The sequence below is a fragment of the Prunus dulcis genome, chromosome 1 (assembly GCF_902201215.1).
Source record: "Prunus dulcis chromosome 1, ALMONDv2, whole genome shotgun sequence".
Taxonomy (NCBI): domain Eukaryota; kingdom Viridiplantae; phylum Streptophyta; class Magnoliopsida; order Rosales; family Rosaceae; genus Prunus; species Prunus dulcis.
Window position 1 is genome coordinate 10,865,228 of NC_047650.1, and position 25,130 is coordinate 10,890,357.

Consider the following 25,130-nt stretch of genomic DNA (forward strand, 5'->3'; position numbering starts at 1 on the left):
GAGTTTCAACAGCTTGACAAAATCTTACCAAAGCCTCCAACGTAGTGGACTTCCCCATCCGGGCAATCTCATCCACCTGATCAGCAGATGCTCCATACGCCAACATTCGTATAACAGCTGTAAGCTTTTGCTCCGAAAGAAGCCCCAAAACCCCAGCAGCATCACACTTTTGAACAAAGTATGCATCATAATTGCAAATATCATGCATGACTTTATTGAACAAATGAGGTTGCATTCTAAATCGCCTTCGAAAATCAACATCCGAGTACAAAGAAGTTGGGATAAAATAATCTTCCAAAAGATTCTTACCCCGAGAATGCCTATGTCTTTCCACATTTCGGCGGCGGCCGACTTGTGAACCACGGCGGCGACCTTGGTTCTCTTCATCTTGCAAAGCCACTGCTATGAGAACTTGCTCATCGACTTGTCTCTGCAACTCATTGACTTCATCTGCTCTACGGTTTCTCTCATTTGTTTCTCTCTCTTGCCTCTCCAAGCATCTCCTAAATTCTTCCATTGAGAATGAATGAAGTATGAATTCTAAACTCTGAGAAATGAAAATATAGAAAGATGTGGTGTGAGAGGTATGAGCTGAGACTCTGGTTTTATAGAAAATTTTGGCAAGATAGACATGCCACGTGGCTTGATTTTATTGGATGAAAATCTTATCTGAAATTTGAAATTCATCCGAAATTTGAACCCTAATTTGTATGAAATTTGAATTTTGAAATTCATCCGAAATTTGAACCCAAATGTATCTGAAATTTGAACCCAAATTTATCTGAAATTTGAACCCAAATTCATTCGAAATTTGAACCCAAAAATTTATCTGAAATTTGAACTTTGAAATTCATCCGAAATTTGAATCAAAAAATCTTATCCGGAAATTTTATCTGATTATGAATAGTCTTGACACGTAGGAACCCGAAAATCTTATCTGAAAATATTACCAAAATTAATTATTTTCATTAAAAAATATGAGGAAAAAACAAAAAAAATGAATAGTAATTGCCCTTAGCTAAGGGCAACGGGTGGAAACTATTTTTATTATTTGCAAGGGCAACCACTATTCACGTGAATAGTGGCTGCCCTAGCTCCACCCTTGCCATGGCTAAAGTAGGGCTGGCAATGGGTCGTGTCGTGTCGGGTTCGTGTCGTGTCGGAATAATAAACGTGTCAAGAATGCTCAACCCGAACCCAACCCATTTAATAAACGTGTCGTGTCGGGTTCGGGTCGTCTTTTATCCTGCGGGTTTCGAGTCGTGTAACGGGTTCATAAATAATAACATGCATGTTACAAAACCCACAACCGAAAAAATTTAAATTAAAAAAAACAAAGAGAGTAGAGAAAATATAAGGAAAAGAAAGAAAAAAAAAAGATAGAGAGATGAGAGAAGAGAGAAGGAAAAGAAAGAAAGAAAAATAGAGAGAGAGAGAGAGGAGAGAAGATTGAAGGAAAGAAAGAAAGAGAAAAGAAAGATGAGAGAAAACTAAAGAGAAAGAAAAGAAAGAAGAAAAAAAAAAGGAGAGAAGAGGAAAGGAAAAGAGAGAAGAAGAAAAAAAGGGAGAAAGAAGAAAGAACGAAAAAAAAAAGAAGAGGAGAAGAGAGACCGAAAAGAAAGGAAAACACAAAAGAAAAAGAAACATTATAAATATCAAAAGGTATACTATAAAATCACAAAATTGTTTGTAGCATGGTGGATAAGGTGTTTGAGAGAAATGAAGATGGTAGGAGTTCGAAACCCCTTGTGTGTGTGTTGAAATCTCCATTTGTCTTTATTTTTTAGTGGGTTAGCGGGTTGTACACGGGTTGACACGACCCGTGACACGACCCGTTTAATAAACGGGTTAGATAGGTATTATAGCGGGTTAGCGGGTTAGCGGGTTGACCCGAAACCCACCCGTTTATTAAACGGGTCAGAACGGGTTGACCCGAAATTGACCTGTTTTTTTATCGTGCGGGTTGAACCCGCTAATTTCTCGTGCGGGTTTCGAGTCGTGTATCGGGTCGTATCCGAAATTGTCACCCCTAGGCTAAAGGCAAATGGGTGAAGTTGCTCTTAGGGAAGTGAGGGAGATGGCTGCAGTGCGGTGGAGGGAGAAGGGTGGGGTATGCATGATGAGAGGGAAAGGGTTTTATAATTTTTAATAATCTTTTTAGTTATTTTTTTCATTTTTTTCTTCTTTTTTTAAATTAATTTTATTGTTTTAATGCTTTTTCCCTAAGTCCTGGGTAATATGACAAATAAGTAGAAATAACAACACTCTTGTTCAAAACGACTTATTCGTATTAGACATTAAGAAACATAGCAATTATCGAGAAAAAAAAAACAAAAAAACCAAGATACAAAGATAGAAGTCATCGAGAAAAAGAAGAGAGAGAACAAATAATCCAAAATTTTAATATCCAACAAGCAAAACCCTTTATTAATTAAAAAAAAAAGACACACAACAAAACAAAACAAGCAAAACCCTTTTTTTTCCTTTGGCAGCTGCTGTTTCTTTCTTAACTTTTGCTTTTGCTTTTGGGCGTACAGGAGCTCTAGTCTATGGATTCAAAGCCTTATGTTCGTCTTTCTGCAACACAAGGGACACCAGGTAAGCTCGCTCTTTTGAGCTCATCTTCACTCGCAGGTTCTCTTCCTATCCGAGCTCCTCCTACTCCTGATTCTGATTCTGAATCTGATTCTGAATTCAACGGTCATGATTTGGGTTATAGCAGTAGTTGTAATATTAGCAGTATTGGTTGTGAGAGTGGGTCTGAGTCTGAGGCCTTTGTGACTGGGGAGGAGTTTGAAACGGCGTCGGAGAGGCCATTGGTGGCAGACCCAGATGAGGAAGCTCTTGAACAGAGTGACTCTGTTGAAAAATATGAGCTTTCTTGCCCTTCTGTGGCCTACCCAGATGAGTTTGAACCTGTTTTCGAGAAAGTTATGGTGGATGATGCAATTTCAGAGAGGGTTATGCCCATTGCCCAGTTGTCATGGGAGAGTGATGATAATGATGTGGTGGGTAGTGAAGAGGTTTTGAGTGAAGTGGAAAATGGTGATTTTTTGGGTCAGATTAGTATTGCGCCGAGAGTTAAGGTTTCTGAGGTTGAAGAAGGAGAAGAAGATGAGGCAGTGAAGTGGGAAGAGCCTTTGGTAGTTGAGCAATCTGAACCTGCCATAGAGGTAAATAATGTTGAAGGTGTTGAGGGTTCGGATTTGAGTAATTTTGGCAAAGGTCAAAATGGAGATTCTGATCAAGGTGAATGGATTGAAGATAATGGTCTTCCTATGACAGAGACAAATGAAGCAAATGCTGAGGAGTTGAGAATTAATGTATTTGAAGAAGAGGAGAAAGCCAAGTATGTGGCAGAAGAGTCCTTTGTGCATTGCCCAAATAGCAAAAGGAATGGTGTTGATTTAGGCCTTGAGTGGAGCGAAAATCAGACTTTGAATTTGGAAAATTGTGATTTATCTGAGCTTACTAAGGATGAGGAATTTGAAAATGCACTGTGTAGTGATTTGCTTAAATCAATCACGCTGAACTCACTATCTGTTACTCTCTTATGCGAGAATGTGGCAGAAAATGCTGGTGCTGTGAAATTTCAAGGCGATATAGTATATGGAGCCAAAGTGGAAGTGTCTCTCAAGGAGAAGGATGTCCCTGCAGAGAAAGAACAAACCAGCTTGGTTCTGCTTGGGGAAAATATTAGTATCACACCTGGAGTTATGGTAGTTGAAGAAGGAGAAGAATACGGGCCAGTGTTGCGGAAAGAGTCCGTCGTCATTAAACAGTCTGAACCTTCCATAGAGCTAAACTGTGTAGAGTGTTCAGACTTTAAAGGCCAAAACGGGGATTCTATTCAAGCTGAAATGATTGAAGATAATGATCTTGCTGCTGCAGAGATCAATGACAACTTTAATGTATGGGAAGGAGGGGAGAAGGCCACGTATGTGGCAGAAGAATCCATTGTGCATTGTCCAAATAACAAAAGGGACGGTGTTGATACTAGCAGAAGTTTTGAGGCACTGGAAAAAATAATGCATTTGGGAACTGATTTTGGTGTTGAGAAGAATGAAAATCAAATTCAGGAAATCGTGTATTTGGGTAATGGCGATTTGTCTGGAGCTACTGACCTTGATAGATTTGAATATGCACTGTGTTGTGATTTCCTTAAATTGATCACACCAAGTTCCAATGTGACACACAAACACATTTTTAGGGGTCAAACCGAAGTAAGAAATTTCAACATAGATGGAACAGCTGCTAGTTTAACTGTAACTCTTTCAGATGAGAATGTGGTCACCGGACTCAAGATTGAGGATCAAATGGCTATTGGGAAGCACTTGGTTTTGGCTGGAAGTGCTGGAGCTCTGCAGTTTGAAGGTGAAACAGCACATGGAGCCAAATTGGAAGTGCGTCTCAAGAATAAGGATTGCCCTAAAAGGCAGGACCAAACTGGCGTGGGTTTGTCTCTGATGAAGTGGGGAGCTGGTCTTGTTCTAACAGCCGATATACTATCTCTGTTCTCTGTTGGAGGTTCTAAAATGGCTGTTCATGTTGTATTGAACAACAAGCAAAGGGGTCAGATTGCCATAAGGACAAGCAACTCGGACAAATTCCAAAGTGCACTTGTTGGTATTCTTTCATTTGCAGCTTCAATCTTTGGGATTTTCCGTCCTAGATTTGGTGTTCAAAACTCGACATAATAGGTGTAATTTTCCTTATGATGTTGGTTGATAGTCAAGTTTTGATGGTGTAAAGCTTAGTGTACATAAGCCTATCCCTGTTGGTTTGTTAGTCCAGTTTTAATATGCAAGACTTTGAATCCCTCTCCCTCGTTGATTTTTTTATTTTTATTTTTAAAGAAATATTTATGAAACAGAACCTACATGTTGAAGTTTCTTAATGAGTTTGGACATCGTGTCCTCATGGATCCGGATCCTCTCCTAAGCTTGTTTCCACAGTTATCTACTGTGGGCAAGAAAACTGTGTATTAAGTTTGTTGACTAATTTGTCTGACATTGTTTGTTGCAGCCTTGGCCTCCAAGTCTCGTGGTGTCTTGGCCTCCAAGTTTCAATTTGTGTTTCCTCTTTTCTTTTATTTCTTTTCTGTCTGGATGGTAACGTCATGTGTGTCACTTTCCTGATTAAAATGAACAATCTTTCTCTCTATAAATACCAACATTTGTTGCGCTCTCACTCATTGACAAAAACTGTATGAGCGTGCAATTGATCCAATCCCAACTCCCGACCCATCAAAAGAGCGTAAGGATTCTTGTTCGTAATTCTTGAAAATTCTCTTCTTTACCTGTTAAAGGAAACAAATTTGCTTATCAAATAATGTGTTATAGTACACATAATAGTATCTTATTATCATTGCCAAAAATAAACTACGTACAAGTTCTTCAATTAGGATTCTTTTCCTTACAGGCGGTTTTGTATTCTATAAATTTGCTTATCAAATAATGTGTTTGCAAACTTGGGTTTGGCCAGTTAATTAGGATTGTGTGCGTGCCGCTTTTGCATCCGAGTTTGAATCTCCTTATTATTGTAGAAAATAATATTTGTACAAGTTGTTGGATTAGGTACATCAAATGATTTGTTTATCGTAAGAAGCAAATTATTACCGTAAACTCGATTATATGGTATAGAGTAGGTTTTATTTTGCAATTTGGCTCAATTTTATTCCTTTAATATACATGTTTACAAAGATCTGGATATTGAAATCCTACAATAAAAATGTATTATAGAGCTAGGAAGAAAGGCGAAAAGTAAAAAATAAAAATAAAACAAAACAAAAACCCCTTCATACAGAAAATCTTTTTTAAAACGGGTTGAGCCTCTACCCGACCCGTTTCTTTGACGAGTCGGAACATGAATAAACAAACGGCTGTAAGGTTTTGGTCGTTTTGGACCAAATGGTTCGTTTTATCCGCATGGAGTTTCCCTCTTTTAGCTGACAGTCCCCGTCCCCAAATGGCGAAGCTCTTCCAATGAACTTCAAATCCTTCGCCACACACTCCTTTTCGTTCAAACCCAGGGAGGCCACAATGGCTGTGATTCAAACCTCTCCTTACAGGGTATATATTTACACACACAGGAGACGTATATTTGTATATTTGTATCTATATGCACGCACATAAACACACACAAATGCTTAACTGTAGCTCACATTTGAGTGTTCATGCTCTGTTTGGTTCCCGAGAAAGTGTTAGGAAACACTAGAAAGACTTTGGCAGTTTCGACTGCGTTATAGTAGTTCTGGGTTCTGTTTGAGATTTCAAGCTTTGTCTTCTTCCTACATTTCTCCTACGGTTTCTGGGAAAACGAGCCTACTTTAAACTACTTGAACAGCTTTTTGTGATTGGGATAAAATGAAGAGCGTTTTGCGACGCGTTTTAAAGTTGTGATGCTTTTTGTGATTGTAATTTTTGCTCGTTATGGAATTGTTGACCAGTTCTGGTGATGAAGTGAAAATGTTTTTGAATTCAGGTTTTTAATTAGATTTGTATAGGGAAATGCATTACAATTTGATTGTGTGTGTGACTGTATGTGCATAAAATTAAAATGGTTATCAGCAAATGAGTTTATGTGGCGTTGGTAGGCTTTTGTTTTTGGTCCACCACTTGCTTGATGAAATGACATAGAGGGATTTCGACTTCTATGGTTAGAATTTTGACTGTTTCTATTCTTTTTTTCTTGTTCAAATTGGTAGAAGATGCAGAGACAGAAAGAAAAATAAATTTTCAAATTTTTGTGGTCTCTTGTTTATTGTAAATGGAATTCAAAAGTGCGAGCACACAGAATTGATTTTTCAAGTTCTGGAAAAAGGGAATTTTTTTTTTTTTTCTGTTTTAAAAAAATGTATAAAAATAAAAATAAATAAAAACTCTGTAAAATGGCTCTGCCTTAACTTCTACTGGAATTTGATGTCCCAGCCGAATCACAATGGTGGTAATATAACCGTGGACTAAATAACTCGTTCTTGTAACTGACTATTAACATATAGATAAAGATTTCTTTCCACAAGTTTGTACATGACCTTCACAGTCATAGTTTTTTTCTTTTCTTCTTCTTCTGAACTTATTTTAATAGTATTTTACTTGAAATAAATGGTTCAATTCATGATTGAGTTCAATTTTTCATTTGAAGATTGGATTTGTATCTCATTTTACTCCATCTTAAATTTAATATTTTTTTAATAAACAAAACTGATAGATTGTGTTGTACATGATCAGGTTCTGTCACAAAGAACTTGCTCATCCTTTAGGAGCACAGCTTCTGTCGGCCTCTTTTATTTCAGAGATAGGTCGTCAGTTAAAGTATTCTCCCTCTTTCATATGGCACACCATTCTAGTTATTCCAATGATGAGTTTGCTTCTTCCTCAAAGCGAAGATCTCGAGGACCTGTTATGGCCGCGAAGAAAGCAGCTGAAGGTGTTTTTCTATGTTATTATTCTTTCTTGAAAGATGGTGCTTGTAGTGTTGATCCATCACATGATTTTTAGAGAGTTCCTCTTAAACTATTTGTAATTTTTGTCTGAAACCTGAACGTGATAGTCCTCTTTTCTAATTGTTTGAGTTGATCCTTGTTGATTAGGGGCAAAGCAAGAAGATGGGAAATACAAGCACACGGTTGATCTGCCAAAGACATCATTTGGCATGAGAGCGAACTCTTTGATACGAGAGCCTGAAATTCAAAAAATATGGGATGACAATCAAGTGTTCAAGAGAGTTGTTGGTAAAAACACAGGGGTAAGTTTCGTACCTTGCCTTAGGTATTTGTTACCTGAGATGACTTATTGGCTGACTTTTACTTGGTCAGGAAAATTTCATTCTTCACGATGGTCCTCCGTATGCCAATGGTGATCTTCACATAGGCCATGCTTTAAATAAGATTTTAAAGGATTTTATTAATCGTTATAAGGTATATATCCTTCCCTTGCTTATCCATTCACTATGATACGATTATACTTAAAAGAAATGTAATTATATAATAAAAAAGCTTTAGTCACACAAACCCAGCTCCTATCCTCTTCTTATATGCAAACTAAGCTACATTTCATTGACTGTCAAGGCTCAATGGTCCTTTCACAAAATTAAATAAAGTTCATTCCTGTATTTTTTTCTTTTTCTGTGGGCAGCTTCTTCAAAATTATAAAGTTCATTATGTGCCTGGTTGGGATTGTCATGGCTTACCAATTGAGTTGAAAGGCAAGTATTGTTTCAATCATACTCATTTGTTTTATCATGAAAAACGCATTCAGATGGAAACTAAGTTGAAGGGGCATTGTATAATCATTTGCAACCTTATATTTTGAATTAATCATATGTACACATCTGAAATCAAGAAACTGCTAGGACTTGTCAAGTGGGATTACCACAGTGGTTATGGCCCTCCCCCTTCCCCACTGCTCGGCACCCAGGATTGAAACCCCAGGGTTTCTTTCCTCCCAATGTAACAAAAATAAAAATTGCTAGGACTTCTGTAATATCCTCTCTGTTTGCCCTAAAGTACCCCTAATTTGTAAAAGTCAAGTTTAGGTACACTTTATTTTCCTGGGTGAATGTGCTGATTAACTTCAGCATCATTTCGTTTATTTTAGTTCTGCAATCACTTGATCAAGCTGCTCGAAGGGATCTAACACCAATAAAGTTGAGACAAAAGGCAGCTAAGTTTGCCAAGCAAACAGTTAAAACTCAGATGGAATCGTTTAAGGTAAATACCCTTTATCTCCTCTCACATCAATGTTTGTTTCTTGGCTGCTCTTTAAGCATGATACTTTGCAGATGCTTTTCTTGACCTTTCAGGTATAATTTGGAAATTATTTAAGTTGTTAGGATGTTGATTTTTCTATTTGAAAAAGAAAAAGAATTTAGTTTTTAACAGATTGGAAACCTCTGCTTTGGAATATTCCTGAACATTAATTGTGTCATCTGATTGCAGCGTTATGGAGTATGGGCAGACTGGAATAATCCCTACCTAACTCTTGATCCAGAATATGAAGCTGCTCAGGTTAGTTACAATTTTGCTCATGCTTTCTTTGTAGACAATTTGAATTGAATGTAACTTCTAGAAGATGGTCAACAATCCTATACTATGGTAAAAATATGTGTACTAAGGGTTCTCATATAGAATTCTTTTTGCCGAACAGACATTAAAAAGAGAAATGAAATATGTGAAAGGAGACCAAACCTTCTCAGCTTTCTGGTTAAGGATGTTGATCTTATATGTGGTTATATGTAATTGAGTCAGTACACGTTTGTCTCATTTGCGTTGTACCATTTTCTAGATAGAAGTGTTTGGCCAGATGGTCATTCAAGGTTTTATATACAGAGGCAGGAAACCAGTTCACTGGAGTCCCTCATCACGAACGGCTCTTGCAGAGGCCGAATTGGAGGTGAATATTCTTTTCATGATCTGGATTTTTATCTGCTTAACATTAATAAAGAAAATGTCTCCGCTGTGACATGTGAAAGAATGGGACATTGAGGAGCTTCTGAATAGTTCCAAATTATGATCAGGCTTAGACTGTGCTCTAGTTCATCTTCATATCTTCATGAAACTCTGTCGCATCCTCGAGAGTACCTTGTCTAAGTACAAATGTGTTTTATTTATCCAAAGGAAGCAGTTCAAATGTGTTTCAAGATTTTCCAGTTAGTTAGTGTTATAGATCTGTTATAGAAGCATAGATTCCTTCATGTATTCCTTCCATAAATTTCTTCCCACTAGTTTTAGGCCAAGCTCAAACGTTCTTCTCATTTTGCTTTCTTATCTTGTATTAGTTTAGCTCCCATGTACCTGACTGAAACTTTTATTTGCAGTATCCGGAGGGGCATGTGTCGAGAAGCATATATGCCATTTTTAAATTAGTCAGTGCCTCTCCGACTTCAGGTGGCTTATTAAACGAGTATTTCCCCGATGTGTGCTTAGCCATTTGGACAACTACTCCCTGGACTATTCCAGCCAATGCTGGTGAGAGTTTCTTTGCTGATTTTTCTAAATTGCTAAAATATGGGTAGCAGCATATACTTTAGCTTTTTTATACTATTTTCATTCGTTACATTAGTTCCCCTTTCATTCTGTGTATCTCATGGCAGTAACATCATAATAAAGCGTAGTAGTGGTTAAAAGTCATCAGAAAAGTACCACGATTGTGGTATAACATTGTGTGTGAATGAGGCAATTCGCTAGGTATCCATCTCTACAAGTCGGTTGTTTTCTGAAGCTGCCTTTAGTTCTTTTTCTAAAATATCTTTGGCCTAGATTTTGTATAAGTACTTCTTAATCTTAAAATTAGCTTGATTTGGAAGATAGGACGAACTGACTTTGAAGAAAATCTATTGATCAAGAAACCATATAAAATCCTTGCCTCTTCTCCTTTATAATGTCACTTGCTACACAATTAAGGATTCTCATCTTGCTGGTAATTGGTATTAGTTAATATATGTTTTCCTTCTAATTCTTCTTATTCTTTCACCAGAGCTAAAATTTTATCATTTGAAGATATGGGCAACTTCCTTGAATGATTGAAGTAATAATTTTACTCTCCCTCATTTTCACAGCGGTTGCAGTGAATTCCAAGCTTATATATGCCATTGTTGAAGTACAGTCAGACCCAGAAGATGTTTCTTTATCTGATGGAAACAAAAAACGGAGGCCCGGAAATGTTCTAAAGGAAGAAAATAAGCCTTTCCTTATTGTTGCTTCAGATCTTGTGCCAGCATTAGAAGCAAAATGGGGAGTGAAGCTTGTTGTTAGGAAAAGGGTGTCGGGTTCAGATCTCGAAAACTGCAGGTTACAGATTTAAAAAGAAACATATGAATGAAACTGAAAACTACAGATTTAAAAAGAAACATATGAATGAAACTGAAAACTATCTCCTTCTTTCCATAAAAGGTGAAACTGAAAACTATTGACTAAGGTATTGTTTCTAATTTTGGTGTCAGGTATGTCCATCCGGTATTTAATAGGGAATGCCCCGTTGTCATTGGAGGAGATTATATTACAACGGAGTCAGGAACAGGGCTGGTCCATACAGCTCCTGGACATGGTCAAGAGGATTATGTCACTGGCCTGAAGTATGGACTGCCTATGCTTTCTCCTGTGGACGATGAGGGAAAGTTCACTGAAGAAGCTGGAAAGTTTTGCGGGCTTGATGTACTTGCGGATGGTAATAGTGCTGTTGTGAAATACTTGGATGAACATTTATCAATTATCATGGAAGAATCCTACCGTAAGTTTTCTCCCCTCTCCTTAAGCAGATCAGGGAATTTGCTGTTCCCTTTTCCTTTCGGTTATAGCAAGTTGTGTCAGTGACAAATCTCTTCCTTCTATTATGCAGAACATAAGTATCCATATGATTGGAGAACAAAAAAACCCACAATATTTAGGGCAACCGAGCAATGGTTTGCATCAGTGGAAGGGTTTCGCGAGGCTGTTATGGATGCTATTGGTCATGTAAAATGGATTCCACCGAAGGTATTGGTCTGGTCTGCATTATGGACTAGTATTGCAAGACTTGTTATTGTATGAATGATAAGGGTCATATTAGTTATCTGGCATAAATTAAATGCGCCCTGTACAAATATAATTCATATTATTGCCAGTATGCATGTCTGCCAGTCAAATATAATTCGTATTATTGCGCCCTGTACAAATATTGTTGCGCCCTGTACAAATATAATTCATATTATTGCCAGTATTCTTGCTATTCAACAATATTGCTTCATTGTGCTGCTATGATGACATCTTCAACTGCATTTACTCAACTTAATCTAACCTAATAATTATTTTCCTCATTTTTACGACAAGTAACCCAAGTTGTCTCCATTAAATTTAATACTTGGTCCACTTCTGCTTGCCCAGATGGAGAATGTGCTTGGAATTGTGAAGCTTCTTCCTAGTAATTTTGGGAAAAATATAATGATTTAGCATTTGTAGAATTAATCATTACTTATATGTCTGGATTTACAGTAGTTTGCATTGCCATTGTTTGTTCAGGCAGAAAACAGAATATCTGCAATGACTTCTAGCCGCTCTGATTGGTGTATATCACGGCAGAGGACATGGGGTGTTCCAATTCCAGTCTTTTATCATGTGCAGTCCAAGGAACCTCTAATGAATGAAGAGACTATTGAGCATATCAAGTGTAAGATCCATTTGGTTATTTCCAAAAGCACTGTGTCTAATTAAGATTTGAATAAGTTAATCTTTGATTTAAGTCTGAGCATCAATTGGGGATATTTCTAACTGCATACAATATGAGGGTTTTCTCACTTTTGCCAGTATGCATGTCTGCCAGTCTGTATACACAGGGGTTCATATTTGTGTGCTTTCAATATCCATGTATGCAAAGACTGCTCAATTTTTTAGCCTACTTTTAAATTCTTTGAAAGCTGAATGGTTTATTTTATAGATTAAAGCTTGATTCCCCCAGTCATCTATTTTCGCAGCTATAATATCCGAGAAGGGTAGTGATGCATGGTGGTACATGAAGGTGGAGGATCTTCTCCCTGATAAATATCGCGATAAAGCATCTGAATATGAAAAAGGAACTGACACAATGGATGTGTGGTTTGATTCAGGTATTAATAATATAGTTTTAGAATTATTTAACCTTTGTCAACATTACCTTACACTTCTATATAATAAGTATTTTCATATCCTTTATAGCTTGATAATAACATGAATATAGTTAGATATTTTCATTAGTGATGATTGTATTTTCCCCACAAAAGGGCAATCTTGAAATATCTCATATTTTATATGACTTGATTTGGTATCTCCATGGTCATTTTTTATGATATATGAAGTTGTGCCAGTTTGCTTGAAACATAATTGATTGTCTTGTTGATATGTGTTACATATATAGTGGTTACTTGTCGATTCTGTTGTATAATTGTCTTGCCAATTTCTTACATTATTGACTTTTGTCTTTTCACTTGCCATATTATTTATTTGATCAGTAAGTGTTTTACTACTTTGGATGCATGTTCATAACTGCATCTGGCTTTTCAGTTCTATAACTGCATCTGGCTTTTCGGTTCTGTAACTGCAATTTGACTCCATGATTTTATTTCCTGTATTTATTTACGTGCATTTAAATAATATGTTTCAGGCTCTTCTTGGGCTGCTGTGTTGGGAAAAAGAAATAGCCATAGTCTTCCTGCAGACTTGTACCTTGAAGGTATGGATCAGCATCGGGGGTGGTTCCAGAGTTCTTTGCTGACAAGTGTTGCTACCAAAGGTAATTAAAATCCGGACATGTTCATGTATAGTATTTTGCGGAATTCTTCACTGTGTAAATTTGAATGTGGTTTTCTTTGTATAAATAGCACATTTTGGATTACTCCTAGTGTTTGCAGTGATAAATTTTAGGGAAGAGTGCTTTCCACATTTTCATTGGAGACCCAGTGGTTTATTTATGACAGTTACACTTCCTGTGGTTCCCTCTATTACCACCCATACCTGATGTGGTTTTTTCTGTTATGTAAAGCAGTTGATTTTAAGCCTTTTGACAGAAAAAAGAATCACAAATGTTACGGCTGTTTTTTTCCCCCTACACGATTTATGTTGAAAATTATGGTCAAAAGGCCATGCCGATCCTTCCATTGCATTATCTTCATATCCCTTGCACTTTGAGTTTTGACATCATAGGTGAATAAGAATGGTACTTTGGGAATACGAACCAAGGTTATATGAAAGATGGGTTGCTACGTTAGATCTTTGGAATTAAATATCTTGACTGCTGCATTGTAGTCTCTAGTCTCTTACTACAGTAGTTGAACTTGGAGGGAGTATGATTTAAAGTTTCTGCAATGCTAGTATATTTTTGTTTTTGTGCAGGTGTTCATTCTTCTGCATGGATTCTAAGCCAATGAGGGTGCTTTTCTTTTACAAGAAAAATATTTGTTTAGATACACGACATGAATCTGTCACTTTTCTTTGATACAGGAAAGGCTCCATATTCCAGTGTTATAACACATGGATTTGTATTGGATGAGAAGGGTTCAAAAATGAGCAAATCTTTGGGTAACGTTGTAGATCCACGAACTGTGATTGAAGGAGGGAAGAACCAAAAGGTCAGTAATTGTTGTAAAGGGAATTTGAACCTACTCATTTAACCCCTGAAGCAATCTCCAACAGTATCTGCATACTCAAGTCTTGTTTCCATGCTGGCAGGATGGCTATGGAGCCGATGTCCTGCGTCTCTGGGTTTCGAGTGTAGATTATACAGGTGATGTAACGATTGGCCCTCAAATTCTCCGTCAAATGTCAGATATATATAGGAAGCTGCGAGGAACACTGAGATACCTTTTGGGAAATCTGCATGATTGGCATGTATGTTCTACCTATTTGCTCATCTTAAGACTTCCCATCTTTACTAGCTCTTGCTGGATAAATATATTACATGGAAATATTATAATTGCTCTCTCTCTCTCTCTCTCTCTCTCTCCCGCATACACAGATTGATGAGCATGCACACAACTCGTTTAAAGCAAATTAACTTCTTCTTTGTTACACTGCAAGTGACAATGCTGTTTCATGCACTTTATCTCTTAATCTGTTGTTTTTACTTATTATAACTACATCCTGTTGGCAGGCTGATACCACTATTTCATACCACGATCTTCCCATGATTGACCAGCATGCACTGTTTCAGCTTGAAAATTTTGTAAAGAACAGTAGAGAGTGCTATGAAAACTATCAGTTCTTTAAGATATTTCAGGTGAATGTCTTAATCTTGTTGGTTTTATTTTGTTATGTTTCTGTTTATAATTTTCAATCTTATGCTCAATTAGATGATAGCATTGTTCAAAAGGCTCTTTTTCTCCAATGGCTCCTAGATTTATATGGTCACAGATGTATCAACTTTACATATTTTTTCTTCGTCCGAAAATTGGGAGTTGAATAAGACAGGAAAATCACACTCACAAAAACTGAGATTTGTAATGCAATTTAAAGGGAGGGAGGGAGTATAGAGGATAAATATGTGCTTTGATGTGTGCCAATTCATAGAAGCAACATACAAATGCCATTGTGGCAGACGGAAGTTTGTGTATTTGGTCCATAAACCAAATAATAAATATGTCGAAGAAAAGAGTGTAAATGTATGGTGGGTTTATCCTCTTTAAAAGAAAGCATAGAAAATAAAATTTCCATTCTTGGTTTCATACTTAGATGACAATCTGAGGCATTGGGAAAATCATTTTAAAAAGCATGGCAGTAAATCTCTCAAGGGTTGTGGCTGCTGAAGCTTGTTCATGTGTCCATTTAGCCCTTAGTTTAGCTGGAAAACATTACCATGCAACTATTTGATTGGCTTCTTATTTTCAGATCATACAGCGGTTTGTCATTGTTGACCTGTCGAATTTCTATTTTGATGTCGCCAAAGATCGCCTTTACGTTGGGTAATTCTTCCCCTGCTCTATCTACCAGTTTCTAAGCAAGTGCATAACTCTTTTACTTTAATTCTATCACCCTAAAGATGCGCATATGTTTTTACAATTCAAGTTTTCATTTTCTATAGACTTGCTTGTCGCCTTCAATTCTCGTTTGGGAGGGGAGTTAATTTTGGTTGTGTGAATATATTTCCTCAATGTGGTGGAATATTAAAATGAAATGAATTTTCTTTGACAAAAATGAGTTTGATACAAAAATGCACATGATTGGGCACATTATATTGCAAAGGTCAGCTTCATGTCCCCTTTCGAGGTTGAAGTGTTCATATTGAACTTCTGTGTATTTATAATCCTTCATCAGATTCATCATTAAATTAATCTTGTATTCCTTTCCCCACAAGTAGTGATGAAGCATAGTTTATCATTTTCAGGGGCACGACAAGTTTTACTAGGAGAAGTTGTCAAACAGTTCTCGCGGAACTTCTCCTTTCTATAGTGAGAGTGATTGCTCCAATATTGCCCCATTTGGCTGAGGATGTATGGCAAAACCTTCCGTTCCAGTACACCGACGAAGATGGCTCTGCTGCTGAATTTGTTTTTGAGTCAAGATGGCCAGCTTTGAACAAAACACGGCTCTCTCTTCCAAAGGAGGAAACTGATTTCTGGGAAAAAGTTCTTGAGGTAATTACCATTTTCATCTAATGGTTACACACCAGTCCAATTTTGGGTTTGTGGTTGTTTAAGGGGAATCTTCTTGGAATTTTTTAACTGTATTTGTTTTTTGTTTTCTGCCAAAAAAATAATTGATATCATAAACTTAATGCTCTTGAACTTAATTGTCTATGTTTTCCCTCTAAGCCAGAAATATACTGTGAGCATTCAAATAAAAAAGGAGACAGCTAGTTCCAATATGTCTATGTTATCTTATCACTACGTTTTGGAGAGCATAAGATGTTCTGTAGCATGTAAAAAAATTTGATGTTTAAGTGTTTGGCGTTTCCATTGCTAGAGATTGTATAGCGTGAAAATTAACTGAAATTTTGGGGTCTGATTTTGCGCCTTTTTTTGTGTTTATTTCCTTTTTGGCAATACTTTATTGATGAGCATGTATTCACCTGTGAAATAATGTAGATATCTAATTGCTTATGCTAGAAGAATGCTCTTATAACATTGAAAAGTATGTCAGGCTGACATCTGTCTCAATGTATTTCACTTGTTTCTAAAACTTATGCACTTGTGACCAGTTGAGAACCGAGGTGAATAGAGTCCTGGAGGTTGCCCGTACCGAAAAGTTAATTGGCTCCAGTTTAGATGCCAAGGTTTACCTCCATACTTCTGATTCCAGTCTGGCCTCTAGGTTAGTTGAAATGTCTGCAGCCAACAACGACGCAGACACATTGCATCGTATATTCATAACATCTCAGGTAAGTTCAAATTTCTAACCTTGACACCAGAAACAAGCTATAAAACTGCAATTGTTGTCTTGAACTTGGAGATTTTAACATTATATTGATGCTGTTTACATTTGTTTATATGCAGGCAGAGGTTCTTCCTTCCTTGGAGGATAAGCTGATTGAAGATATACCCCATAAAGGAGAATATGTCATCGAAGGAAATATCAGAGTCTGGATTGGAGTGTCTCGTGCCGAGGGCTTAAAGTGCGAAAGATGCTGGAATTATTCGCCTCAAGTTGGTTCGTTTCCAGAGCACAGCACCCTTTGCAGCCGCTGTTATAATGTGGTTGATATTCAACCATCTCCAGCTGTAGCTGTGGTCAGTTGAGATTAAAGTGTAAGAACTGTAGACAGCATAACTCAGATTCAAGATTTGTTCTCCGTATAGTATTCCGGTATGATTTTACTTCAAATCCATTCCTTTTTGGGTTGAGCAGACGAGTGGCTTTTGTACAGTATATTATCGCTTAGAGCATCAATGCATCATTTGTACAGCATCCGTCGGAGATTTTGTCGAAAATTACAACCAATAATACAATAATCCAAGTTTTAATTTACATGGCATGTCCTCTAATGTTTCCCTACTTTTTTAGAATAAGGCACGTGGTTAATTTCCAATTGCAGAGCGTACATTCTTCTTTTTACTGTGTTACGTAGATTTTTGGGAGATTCCATGGTCTTCGGAGTTATTTATGATTTATCAAGATCCAATCTAATCCGACCTAAATCGACCGATTCAATTCAATTATTTTATCATTTTCAATAATCTAGTTGGTTTCAGACTTCTTTTTTTTATTTCACAAGCATTTGAAATGGAATGATAAATTATGATGAACAACTTTATACTCTAGTATATTATAGAACCAAAACACCTTTTTAACGTCTCAATTTTCAGATATGTCCACACACACAAAAAAATTATAATTTTGATGTCTCAATAAGTATTTTGCCATTATTAAAACCGATAGTGCAATCCAATATACATTAGATCCGATCCTAAGCTCCAATCAGATTGGATTGAACTGAAAAACCCGCAATCCAATTTTACATTACGCAAATTTGATTTCAAACCAATGCACACCCTAGTTTGTTTAAATGTGTGCAACAGGTTATCATACAAACACAACAATCTCCATACTGTTCAGAAATTAGCCTTACCAATAGAGAATATCAAGCTCATCATTTGCTTGTCCTTCAATACCGCACTCCCAAGTAATAGAGCACGTCCAATCGGGAGGGTACATAGCAAAAAGACAACAAATGCCCGTGACCTAACTTTGCAAGGCATTACTGGTGTCTTCGCATTTCAAAAATTTCCTTTGTAAATCAGTTGGGAAGCATATTGCAGAATGCCTATAACCCCAAGCCTAGAAATATTTTGCAACAGACTGAGTTTTATTGATACGCTGGAGATCACGATAAAAATTGCACATATCTGCTGCACAAGCACTCAAATGAATATCTAATTTACAGGGTTAAGCCCTAACATGTAAATGAGGGAGAGACCAATTAACTGGGGTAGTGGTGGGGACTAACGGGGAACCATAGCAGCACTTGCTAGAGCAGAGTGGTTTCTATGTTACAAACAGAGATGCCCATATCATAAAGTGTCTTTCAATGAACCAGTGGATCTAGCAAAATCTGCCAGTGTCATCTTTACGCCAGAACTTGGTGATGGTTGTGGAATAAATTCTGAATCTTCGAAATCCTGGGAGTGAATTGGTATATCCTATAACAACACAAACCAAGTTAGTACACTACGACGGCCAGAAGAACGGCAAGGAAATTGCAAACAAATGCAGGACACAACCTGGTACGAATACAAATTTTTTTGCTCCTAGAGATCCTGGCGATTTAGTTAAATCATTATTCTTTGACTCAAAAACGTCAATTCAAATAAATCAGAACAGAGTCCAATTTACGGTGTTAGCCTATACCTGCGCCTGTATTTGCTGATGTGGTTGCTGATCTTGGGTTATTGTATAGGCTTGTGGTTGGGACATTCTATAGTAGGGCTCTTTGAGATCAAGTTTACAAGAGGATTCCTGAATTATTCCTCCCTGCTCAGCACCAGGCCCCCACATTTTAGCTGAAGAGTGAAACCGTAACTAGTTAGTAAACCAGCAAAAGAAATCCACAGCCAAAACAAGTAGATAAAAACTGACCTGCCAATGTAAGATATATTGTGTAACTTTGCGCATTGTGGGCAATCATGTGAAGTCGGCCAGTTATTTCTTGTCCTGCCATTACATAAATGGGCTGAGAGAGAACACAGCGTAATTGGTACCAGTGAGTTGTTGGTGCACCAGGCGCAGTGGTAAGCCACCTTTGTACAGTACTGTCCATAAGCGGTGTGAAAGTAGTCAGGGGGCGCACAAATTTGAATCGGAAAGAATATGCAAAAGAAATCAAGCCCACTGAAAATGCACAATACTATTCATTAAAATCAGATGATTACCTCCCATCAAATAAGACATCAAACCAGCATGCTAACCCATGCACTCTAGTGCCTACAGCAGCAACAAACCGTAATGGTATATCGAATTCATACAAGTCCTCTTCATTTATTTTGGTAAAGTCAATCACATGAGACATTGAAGGAGCCACCAATAATCTTGGATCAAAAGCATCTACCACAGGCTGTATGAAAATAAAACAAGATTAATTCAGCACATCGTCAATTCTTAGCAACCAAAACAGCCAAAAAAAAAATTTAAGCACACACAAATCTAGAACCTGGAAGCGTTAAATGATCACTCACCAAGGCAATTCAGCCAAAGAAATCTAGGGATTTGGAAAATCCTTGGCAAGACAAATATTGATGCCACATACGTCCAGGGCTCTTTTTTATTTATTTATTTAAGAGATGCCTCAAACTTTTTCTACAGATATTAAACTTGTAGAACGGAACCCTAGATAAAAGGCTGGGGTAAATCAATAAAAGTAGTTTGGTATCTTACAAAACCATACCGATCAACTAAAAGGGAATTGGGCTCTTAAATTATGATGGCAGAGGGTATCTAGCTACCCCTTATTTCACAATACCATGAATAGTGAAGAGCATGCCATGAGTTTAACCAGATCAGGAAGAATTGGAGATGCACTAGGTGACATGTCAAGTTTTATTTGGTTTGTCCTCTAGTACATTTTGTATCTCAGAAAACAGTGAAAGCAGAATGTTCATTTCAAGTTCCTCTTTGCTTCAAACACCTAATTCTCATGGGAATATGATTAAGAAGATACCAGGAAATACTATAAGGAATTACTCTAAATAAATAAAAGCTTTTATTACTAAAGTTCTTACTTAACCTAGGCATGGGAATCATAGTTACAAAAAGAGAACAATATCTCAAAGTACATCAGTTGCAGACAATTAAGCTAGTTCAACAAAATAATGGATGGCACACTAAATTCCAATAAATTTTAGAGATGTGTAAGAAATAATATAGACCTGTGAAAAATATCCCTGGAATGCAGATGCATACAATGGTTGCAAATCAACACCATAATAATTTTGTTGCTGCCAGAAGAGGGCCTGTATATATAGAAAACAAACACAGTAATGTACATTTCTTCTAAAGAACAAAGGTAGGAAACTGATTACACTAAAAGTTTATAACAGCAATCTAGTAAACTGCACTAGACATGGCTGGTAGGTTAGAACTTCCTGAATGGTCATCCATTATGCTATTCTATATATAAATAAACAGGACATGATGATGGCATACGCACCTTATTTGCAATTTCAACAAACAAATATTCATCACTGAAAGGTGCCATGTGTATCCTGCAGAAGTAATCAATTTGAACTGATGAGAAAAAAATTAATAGACAACCTTTTCAAATAGGTAATAATACTAATCGATCTGAAACTTTACAGTAAATTTGAGTGCAAATACACTACGACCACAAGCAAATGAAATGAAAGAATCTGACAAAGCATCATCCAACCACTCAAGGGTAAAATAACATGACCAGGCAACATAAGTATGTTTAATAACAGTATATTTTATCAAAATTTATATATTTTATTTTCAGCGACACAAAGGTTGATATTTTAATGTAGGTGGGTGAGTCCGAATAACAGACCATGTAAATGTATATACATATAAACAACTTAAGGCAGGACCAGTCAATTTTACTGGCTCATGGTGGCATTAGAGTCTAGTATATAAGTTGTTCAAAAGTACAGGTCATGCATGAGAATCAAGAAGCAAAAAATTTTCAACGAGTGTCCAGGATACAAGTAGAATAATGTCAGCAAGAGCTACTAGAAAACCAAACCCAGGAGGAATTGAAAAATCGTTTTACCTTCCTAGTGTAGGGAACATTTTTCCATTTGGCTGAAGAAACCGATCTCTTGCAATGACATAGGTCTCCAGCATTCTTTCATTAATTAACAAGGTGCCTAAAGCCATACCAAAGAAAATCTTGTATTAGATTTACCTCAATAATGAAAATTTAAAAATAAAAAATAAGGATCACAGAACAAGCTATTTTGATCTTCCAAATATGTTTCGAATTTCTGCCAAGGCTGATGTTGCACAAATAGAGTAATTATAGAGATGAAAAAATACGTGTTTAACATCAAGAAGAGCAAGGAAACATGCTCTTGAATTGGCTAAAGCAAATATATAAACACTTACCCATTGGCTCCGAGATAAGAATATCTGCTTTCTCAGGCAATTCAACCTCCTCAACTTTACCTTTGATTACCTATAATGTAGATGACATACGGTCCCATATGAGGACAAGAATAATGAGAGGAAAGGACAAAAAAGTTAAGAAATGACATAAAGAAGTCTCACTGTTATCCTTTGACCCAGTGAAGGGTTCCCTGCAATTAGCTTGCGAGCATATTCTGCCATTTCAGATGCTTCCACAGCATAAACATGCTTAGCACCAGCCTATAGGGAGCATAAAAGAAATAAATGATCATTAGAAGAAACAAAAATGAAGAAGTATGCCAGAACCAAAAATGCAAGATTATGAAACATAAACTTAATTGATCAAAGAGCAGAGTATACCTGAGCAGCAAATAATGACAAAATACCACTACCAGCACCAACATCAACCACCACACGACCCGTAAAATCCACACGATTTTCTATTACTGCAGCATAATAGGTTCCTGAGGAAGGATAAATAGATCATCATTAACACCCGTAAGAGCTACTCATAACATTGTTTACTGGAAACTAATAAAAGCTTGGTATAAATTTATGTGTGATGCCCCTGAACCCTATAGATCGAAATAACTGCCTTGTGATCCCTAGGTTTGGATTTTGAAGCTCAAGCAAACTAAATAACTCCAAAATCAAAGAAACATAAGATGGAAAATGAGCACGGAAATTTTAGCTAGGTGGACTAACCTGTCCTAACATAATCTTGCAACATGTTCTGTTGATGTAGCAATTGTCCATAGTAGTGGAAATACATTTTAGCAGAAGATGGCTCTATTTTATCATCAAACTTGCTTTTGGAAGATGATATTTCTCCATTTGGTAGTTTCTTTCCTGAAAGGGTAAACAAAGGAGTCGTCATTGACAGGCATGTAATACTGTAAAAGAGCAATAGAAAACAACTTCTAGGAACAGGACAAAATTAACTCCATCAAAGTACAGAATAACTAGTCAAACAAATTTAAACCAAATTACAAAAGAATAACTATGGTTCTGCATCTGCGATGAGCATTCATCTAGTACTTCTTGGGTCAATCTATAAACAAAAGAATTATGTTAAAGCACAGATAAGTAAACTTCAAAAAACAGCACCTTGAACAATAAAGTCCTTCTTCCACTGCTCAAATGCATTATGGAAGGCTCCACTCTCCTCCTCATTTTTAAAATGGATAGTGACTCCCCTTGAAAACAATTTCTGGTTCAAAAGGAGTAACGTCAAAAGATATTAACATCTGGCAGGACTTTAACAAATCATATGGCAATGCCGCACACAAAAATATAATCAACATGCAAAACAGAAAATTCGCTAAAGTTAAAGTAGATAGATGCTGGTACAAAATGCCGAGTAAAATATTCAAAATGCCAATGCACATAGATAAAGTATTCTGGTTACCTCTGTGCCCGTATCAGAACCTTCAGATATGCAAACTGACTGCACGGGGCCTAACTTGAACAGCTGAGGAGCACAAAAACATACACCAAAATCAAATTAAAAAAACTTAGTTTTCTCCAAAATGAATAATTTAACCGATCATTGAAGCAGATGTCTACATTGCGTTCATGGTCACTAAGAAACAAAAAAGTAAGAAAAATGAAATATGTACATATCTATATATATCTTTATTTATGTACACTTGAATCTTCGAAGACACACACCACATACAGAGTAAACCGTTCCCTTCGATCAACTATATTGCTCCACTTACGTGATGCTCGAGATACATTTTTTTTCCCACTGTTTTTATTTTCCTTCACTTTCTCAGCAAACAAACGAACAACGAAGCCAAATATTTTCTAAACTTACAATGCTAAACTAAAAGGTTTACTCTCTGTTCTTTTATCTACTTCCTTAGCAGCCAACCGAACAATAGTTAGAAAAAATAAATAAATAAATAAGCAACCGAACAATAGTTAGGAAAAAAAAAAAAAAAAAAGCTTACTCCAAATAACTGAAGCAAACCTGAGCAGTTTGAAGATCGACATTGACGCCAGCATCGGACTCAGCCTCCTGCTGAAATCGAAGCTCTCCAACTCCGTCTTCCGCGCTAAACCGAGCAACCGCAGGCGTCAAAGAAGAAGAAGAAGAAGACGACGCAAGCTCAGAAACGGAAGCCAAAACAAACTCCTTCTGTTTCTGCGCTTCTTCTCCTTTCGAGCCCTCCATTATCGCCTCCTCCAAACTCAATCCGAAATTTTATTTATCAATTTTATTCCAAAAAAAAGGAAAAGGAAAAAAAGCAGAGACTTTTTATTTAAAAAAACAGTGTTTGCGAGAGAAAATTAGGGTTTCTGAGAGCAGCTGGAGGGTGGAGAATTTAGAGAGCCGCCAAAGGAAAGAGATAAAACCCCATCGGACAATAGCCTTGGGCTTTTATAGTGTGCGCGGCTGCGAGCTTTGAGTCTTTGAGTGTGCGTTTTAAATGCTTCAGTGAGCTTTGTGAGACTTCACTCTCTCTTCGCTTGAATGAAGGGAGGGGAACACGTGCTGACGTGGTCGTGAGGTCTTGCTGTTGGTGACGTGGTGAGTTTGTGAGTGTTGGATTCGGCTGTGGGACCGGGGGAATGGGTTCCTTGCTTGTTTGGGGACTTTGAAGTGGGGTTTGGAATTATTCGGAGTTTTGTGGCAGGCCAGACTAGCTGTTTGCTTTACCTTTTGCTTGGCCCAAATTTAACAGACTCCCCTTTCGCTTTTTTACTAGTGGGGCTGGCCATGGACTGGACCCACCCCCACTAACTTATACAATACCATGTGTCAGGCCGAGAAATTGGAGCCCAAGCACTCATGTCGACCTCGTCTTCATAAGACACCTGTTTTAGTGTCAGTGCAAGTGAGAAATTGTTAGAAATACCGACCGAGTCAATAGTGCTGGACGATTATGACAAATCTTCCTTCAAATACTCTCTTGTACACATTATTCTAAATACGCTAAGCAATTAAGAGTAGTTTTTCTTCTGTAGAAAGGATTACTGGCAATGTTTTTAAAATGCTAAAAGCGTTTTTAAATATTTACGAAAATTCCAAACATTAGGTCTTGTTTGATAATCATTTTAATATTCATTTTTTGTAATAGAATATAGAAGAAAATGAGAGTGAGGATGGGAGAGAGAGGTAACAAAAGTGAAAACAAAAACTTGAAAGTAAAAACAATTTCAAATAGATTTCACTTTTTAGTTTTTATTTTCACTTTTGTCGTTCTTCCCTCCTATCCTTCCATCTCATCTCTACAGTCTACTTTCATTATCACTTCCATTTTCCCTCTTTTTCCTCTATATTCTAACACAAAAAATAAAAAATAAAATGGTTATCAAACGGTCCCTAAACGTTCAAATTGCGAAACAACCAAAACTTGATTTGATAAATTTTTATGGGTGGAAAGCCTTATAATTTGCAAGCATTTAGTTGCATTCCACAAATGGTGTTGATTTTTTTATTTTGTGATGAACAATAGTGTTGATTTTGATTTGAACCTTGTGGTAGGTGTTGTCACTTCAGTCAAAAACTCAAAGAAGACAAATACAATCTGCCCCAAAAGGATTTAAGAAAACAAAACAAAAAATCTTCTTCACCACTCCAAAGTGTAAGGAGCTCCTCCTATAC

The 25,130-nt window shown here is 36.9% G+C and overlaps 3 protein-coding genes across 6 annotated transcripts; 2 read left to right on the forward strand and 1 right to left on the reverse strand.

Annotated features, from left to right (window-relative positions):
* Positions 1–2,471: 2,471 nt before the first annotated feature.
* Positions 2,472–4,892, forward strand: LOC117619476. The gene has a single exon (XM_034349449.1). It carries the CDS (start codon positions 2,550–2,552, stop codon positions 4,695–4,697), a length of 2,148 nt encoding a protein of 715 aa, XP_034205340.1. The 5' UTR covers positions 2,472–2,549; the 3' UTR covers positions 4,698–4,892.
* Positions 4,893–5,898: 1,006 nt separating this feature from the next.
* On the forward strand, positions 5,899–17,407 carry LOC117614119 (isoleucine--tRNA ligase, chloroplastic/mitochondrial). 3 transcript variants are annotated; one of them, XM_034342814.1, is made up of 22 exons: positions 5,899–6,071; positions 7,230–7,428; positions 7,592–7,746; positions 7,817–7,918; positions 8,136–8,205; positions 8,598–8,710; positions 8,939–9,007; positions 9,285–9,392; positions 9,817–9,967; positions 10,558–10,789; positions 10,942–11,228; positions 11,337–11,473; positions 11,996–12,143; positions 12,448–12,579; positions 13,113–13,241; positions 13,949–14,076; positions 14,177–14,335; positions 14,598–14,723; positions 15,332–15,405; positions 15,828–16,077; positions 16,641–16,820; positions 16,936–17,407. In XM_034342814.1, the coding sequence occupies exons 1-22, from the start codon at positions 5,985–5,987 to the stop codon at positions 17,176–17,178; spliced, it is 3,279 nt and encodes a 1,092-aa protein (XP_034198705.1). In that variant the 5' UTR covers positions 5,899–5,984; the 3' UTR covers positions 17,179–17,407. The 3 variants fall into 3 exon arrangements, with proteins under 3 accessions (XP_034198705.1, XP_034198706.1, XP_034198707.1); XM_034342815.1 differs by lacking the exon at positions 9,285–9,392 and having other exon boundaries at positions 5,919–6,071; XM_034342816.1 differs by lacking the exons at positions 15,332–15,405; positions 16,641–16,820; positions 16,936–17,407 and having other exon boundaries at positions 5,919–6,071; positions 15,828–15,963.
* A 460-nt stretch (positions 17,408–17,867) lies between these two features.
* LOC117613958 (probable histone-arginine methyltransferase 1.3) lies at positions 17,868–23,990 on the reverse strand. Of its 2 annotated transcripts, XM_034342595.1 has the most exons (15): positions 23,493–23,990; positions 22,926–22,988; positions 22,625–22,727; positions 22,223–22,366; positions 21,878–21,981; positions 21,659–21,757; positions 21,497–21,566; positions 21,162–21,258; positions 20,583–20,637; positions 20,302–20,385; positions 19,309–19,490; positions 19,016–19,188; positions 18,788–18,939; positions 18,661–18,696; positions 17,868–18,579 (listed from the first exon to the last, which is right to left on the reverse strand). In XM_034342595.1, the coding sequence occupies exons 1-14, from the start codon at positions 23,694–23,696 to the stop codon at positions 18,688–18,690; spliced, it is 1,539 nt and encodes a 512-aa protein (XP_034198486.1). In that variant the 5' UTR covers positions 23,697–23,990; the 3' UTR covers positions 17,868–18,579; positions 18,661–18,687. The 2 variants fall into 2 exon arrangements, with proteins under 2 accessions (XP_034198486.1, XP_034198485.1); XM_034342594.1 differs by lacking the exon at positions 18,661–18,696.
* Between the last annotated feature and the right edge of the window lie 1,140 nt (positions 23,991–25,130).

Bases quoted from the DNA above. Each gene is read 5' to 3' on its own strand.
- LOC117619476 (XM_034349449.1), top strand. From the start codon at position 2,550: ATGGATTCAAAGCCTTATGTTCGTCTTTCTGCAACACAAGGGACACCA.
- LOC117614119 (XM_034342814.1), top strand. From the start codon at position 5,985: ATGAACTTCAAATCCTTCGCCACACACTCCTTTTCGTTCAAACCCAGG. The intron at 11,229-11,336 runs GTAAGTTTTCTC...TCTATTATGCAG, and splicing joins TATCATGGAAGAATCCTACC to AACATAAGTATCCATATGAT. The intron at 14,077-14,176 runs GTCAGTAATTGT...CCATGCTGGCAG, and splicing joins AAGGAGGGAAGAACCAAAAG to GATGGCTATGGAGCCGATGT.
- LOC117613958 (XM_034342594.1), bottom strand. From the start codon at position 23,696: ATGGAGGGCTCGAAAGGAGAAGAAGCGCAGAAACAGAAGGAGTTTGTT. The intron at 22,989-23,492 runs GTTTGCTTCAGT...TGTGCTCCTCAG, and splicing joins TCGATCTTCAAACTGCTCAG to CTGTTCAAGTTAGGCCCCGT. The intron at 21,259-21,496 runs GTAAGTGTTTAT...GTATGGCTTTAG, and splicing joins TCTTATCTCGGAGCCAATGG to GCACCTTGTTAATTAATGAA.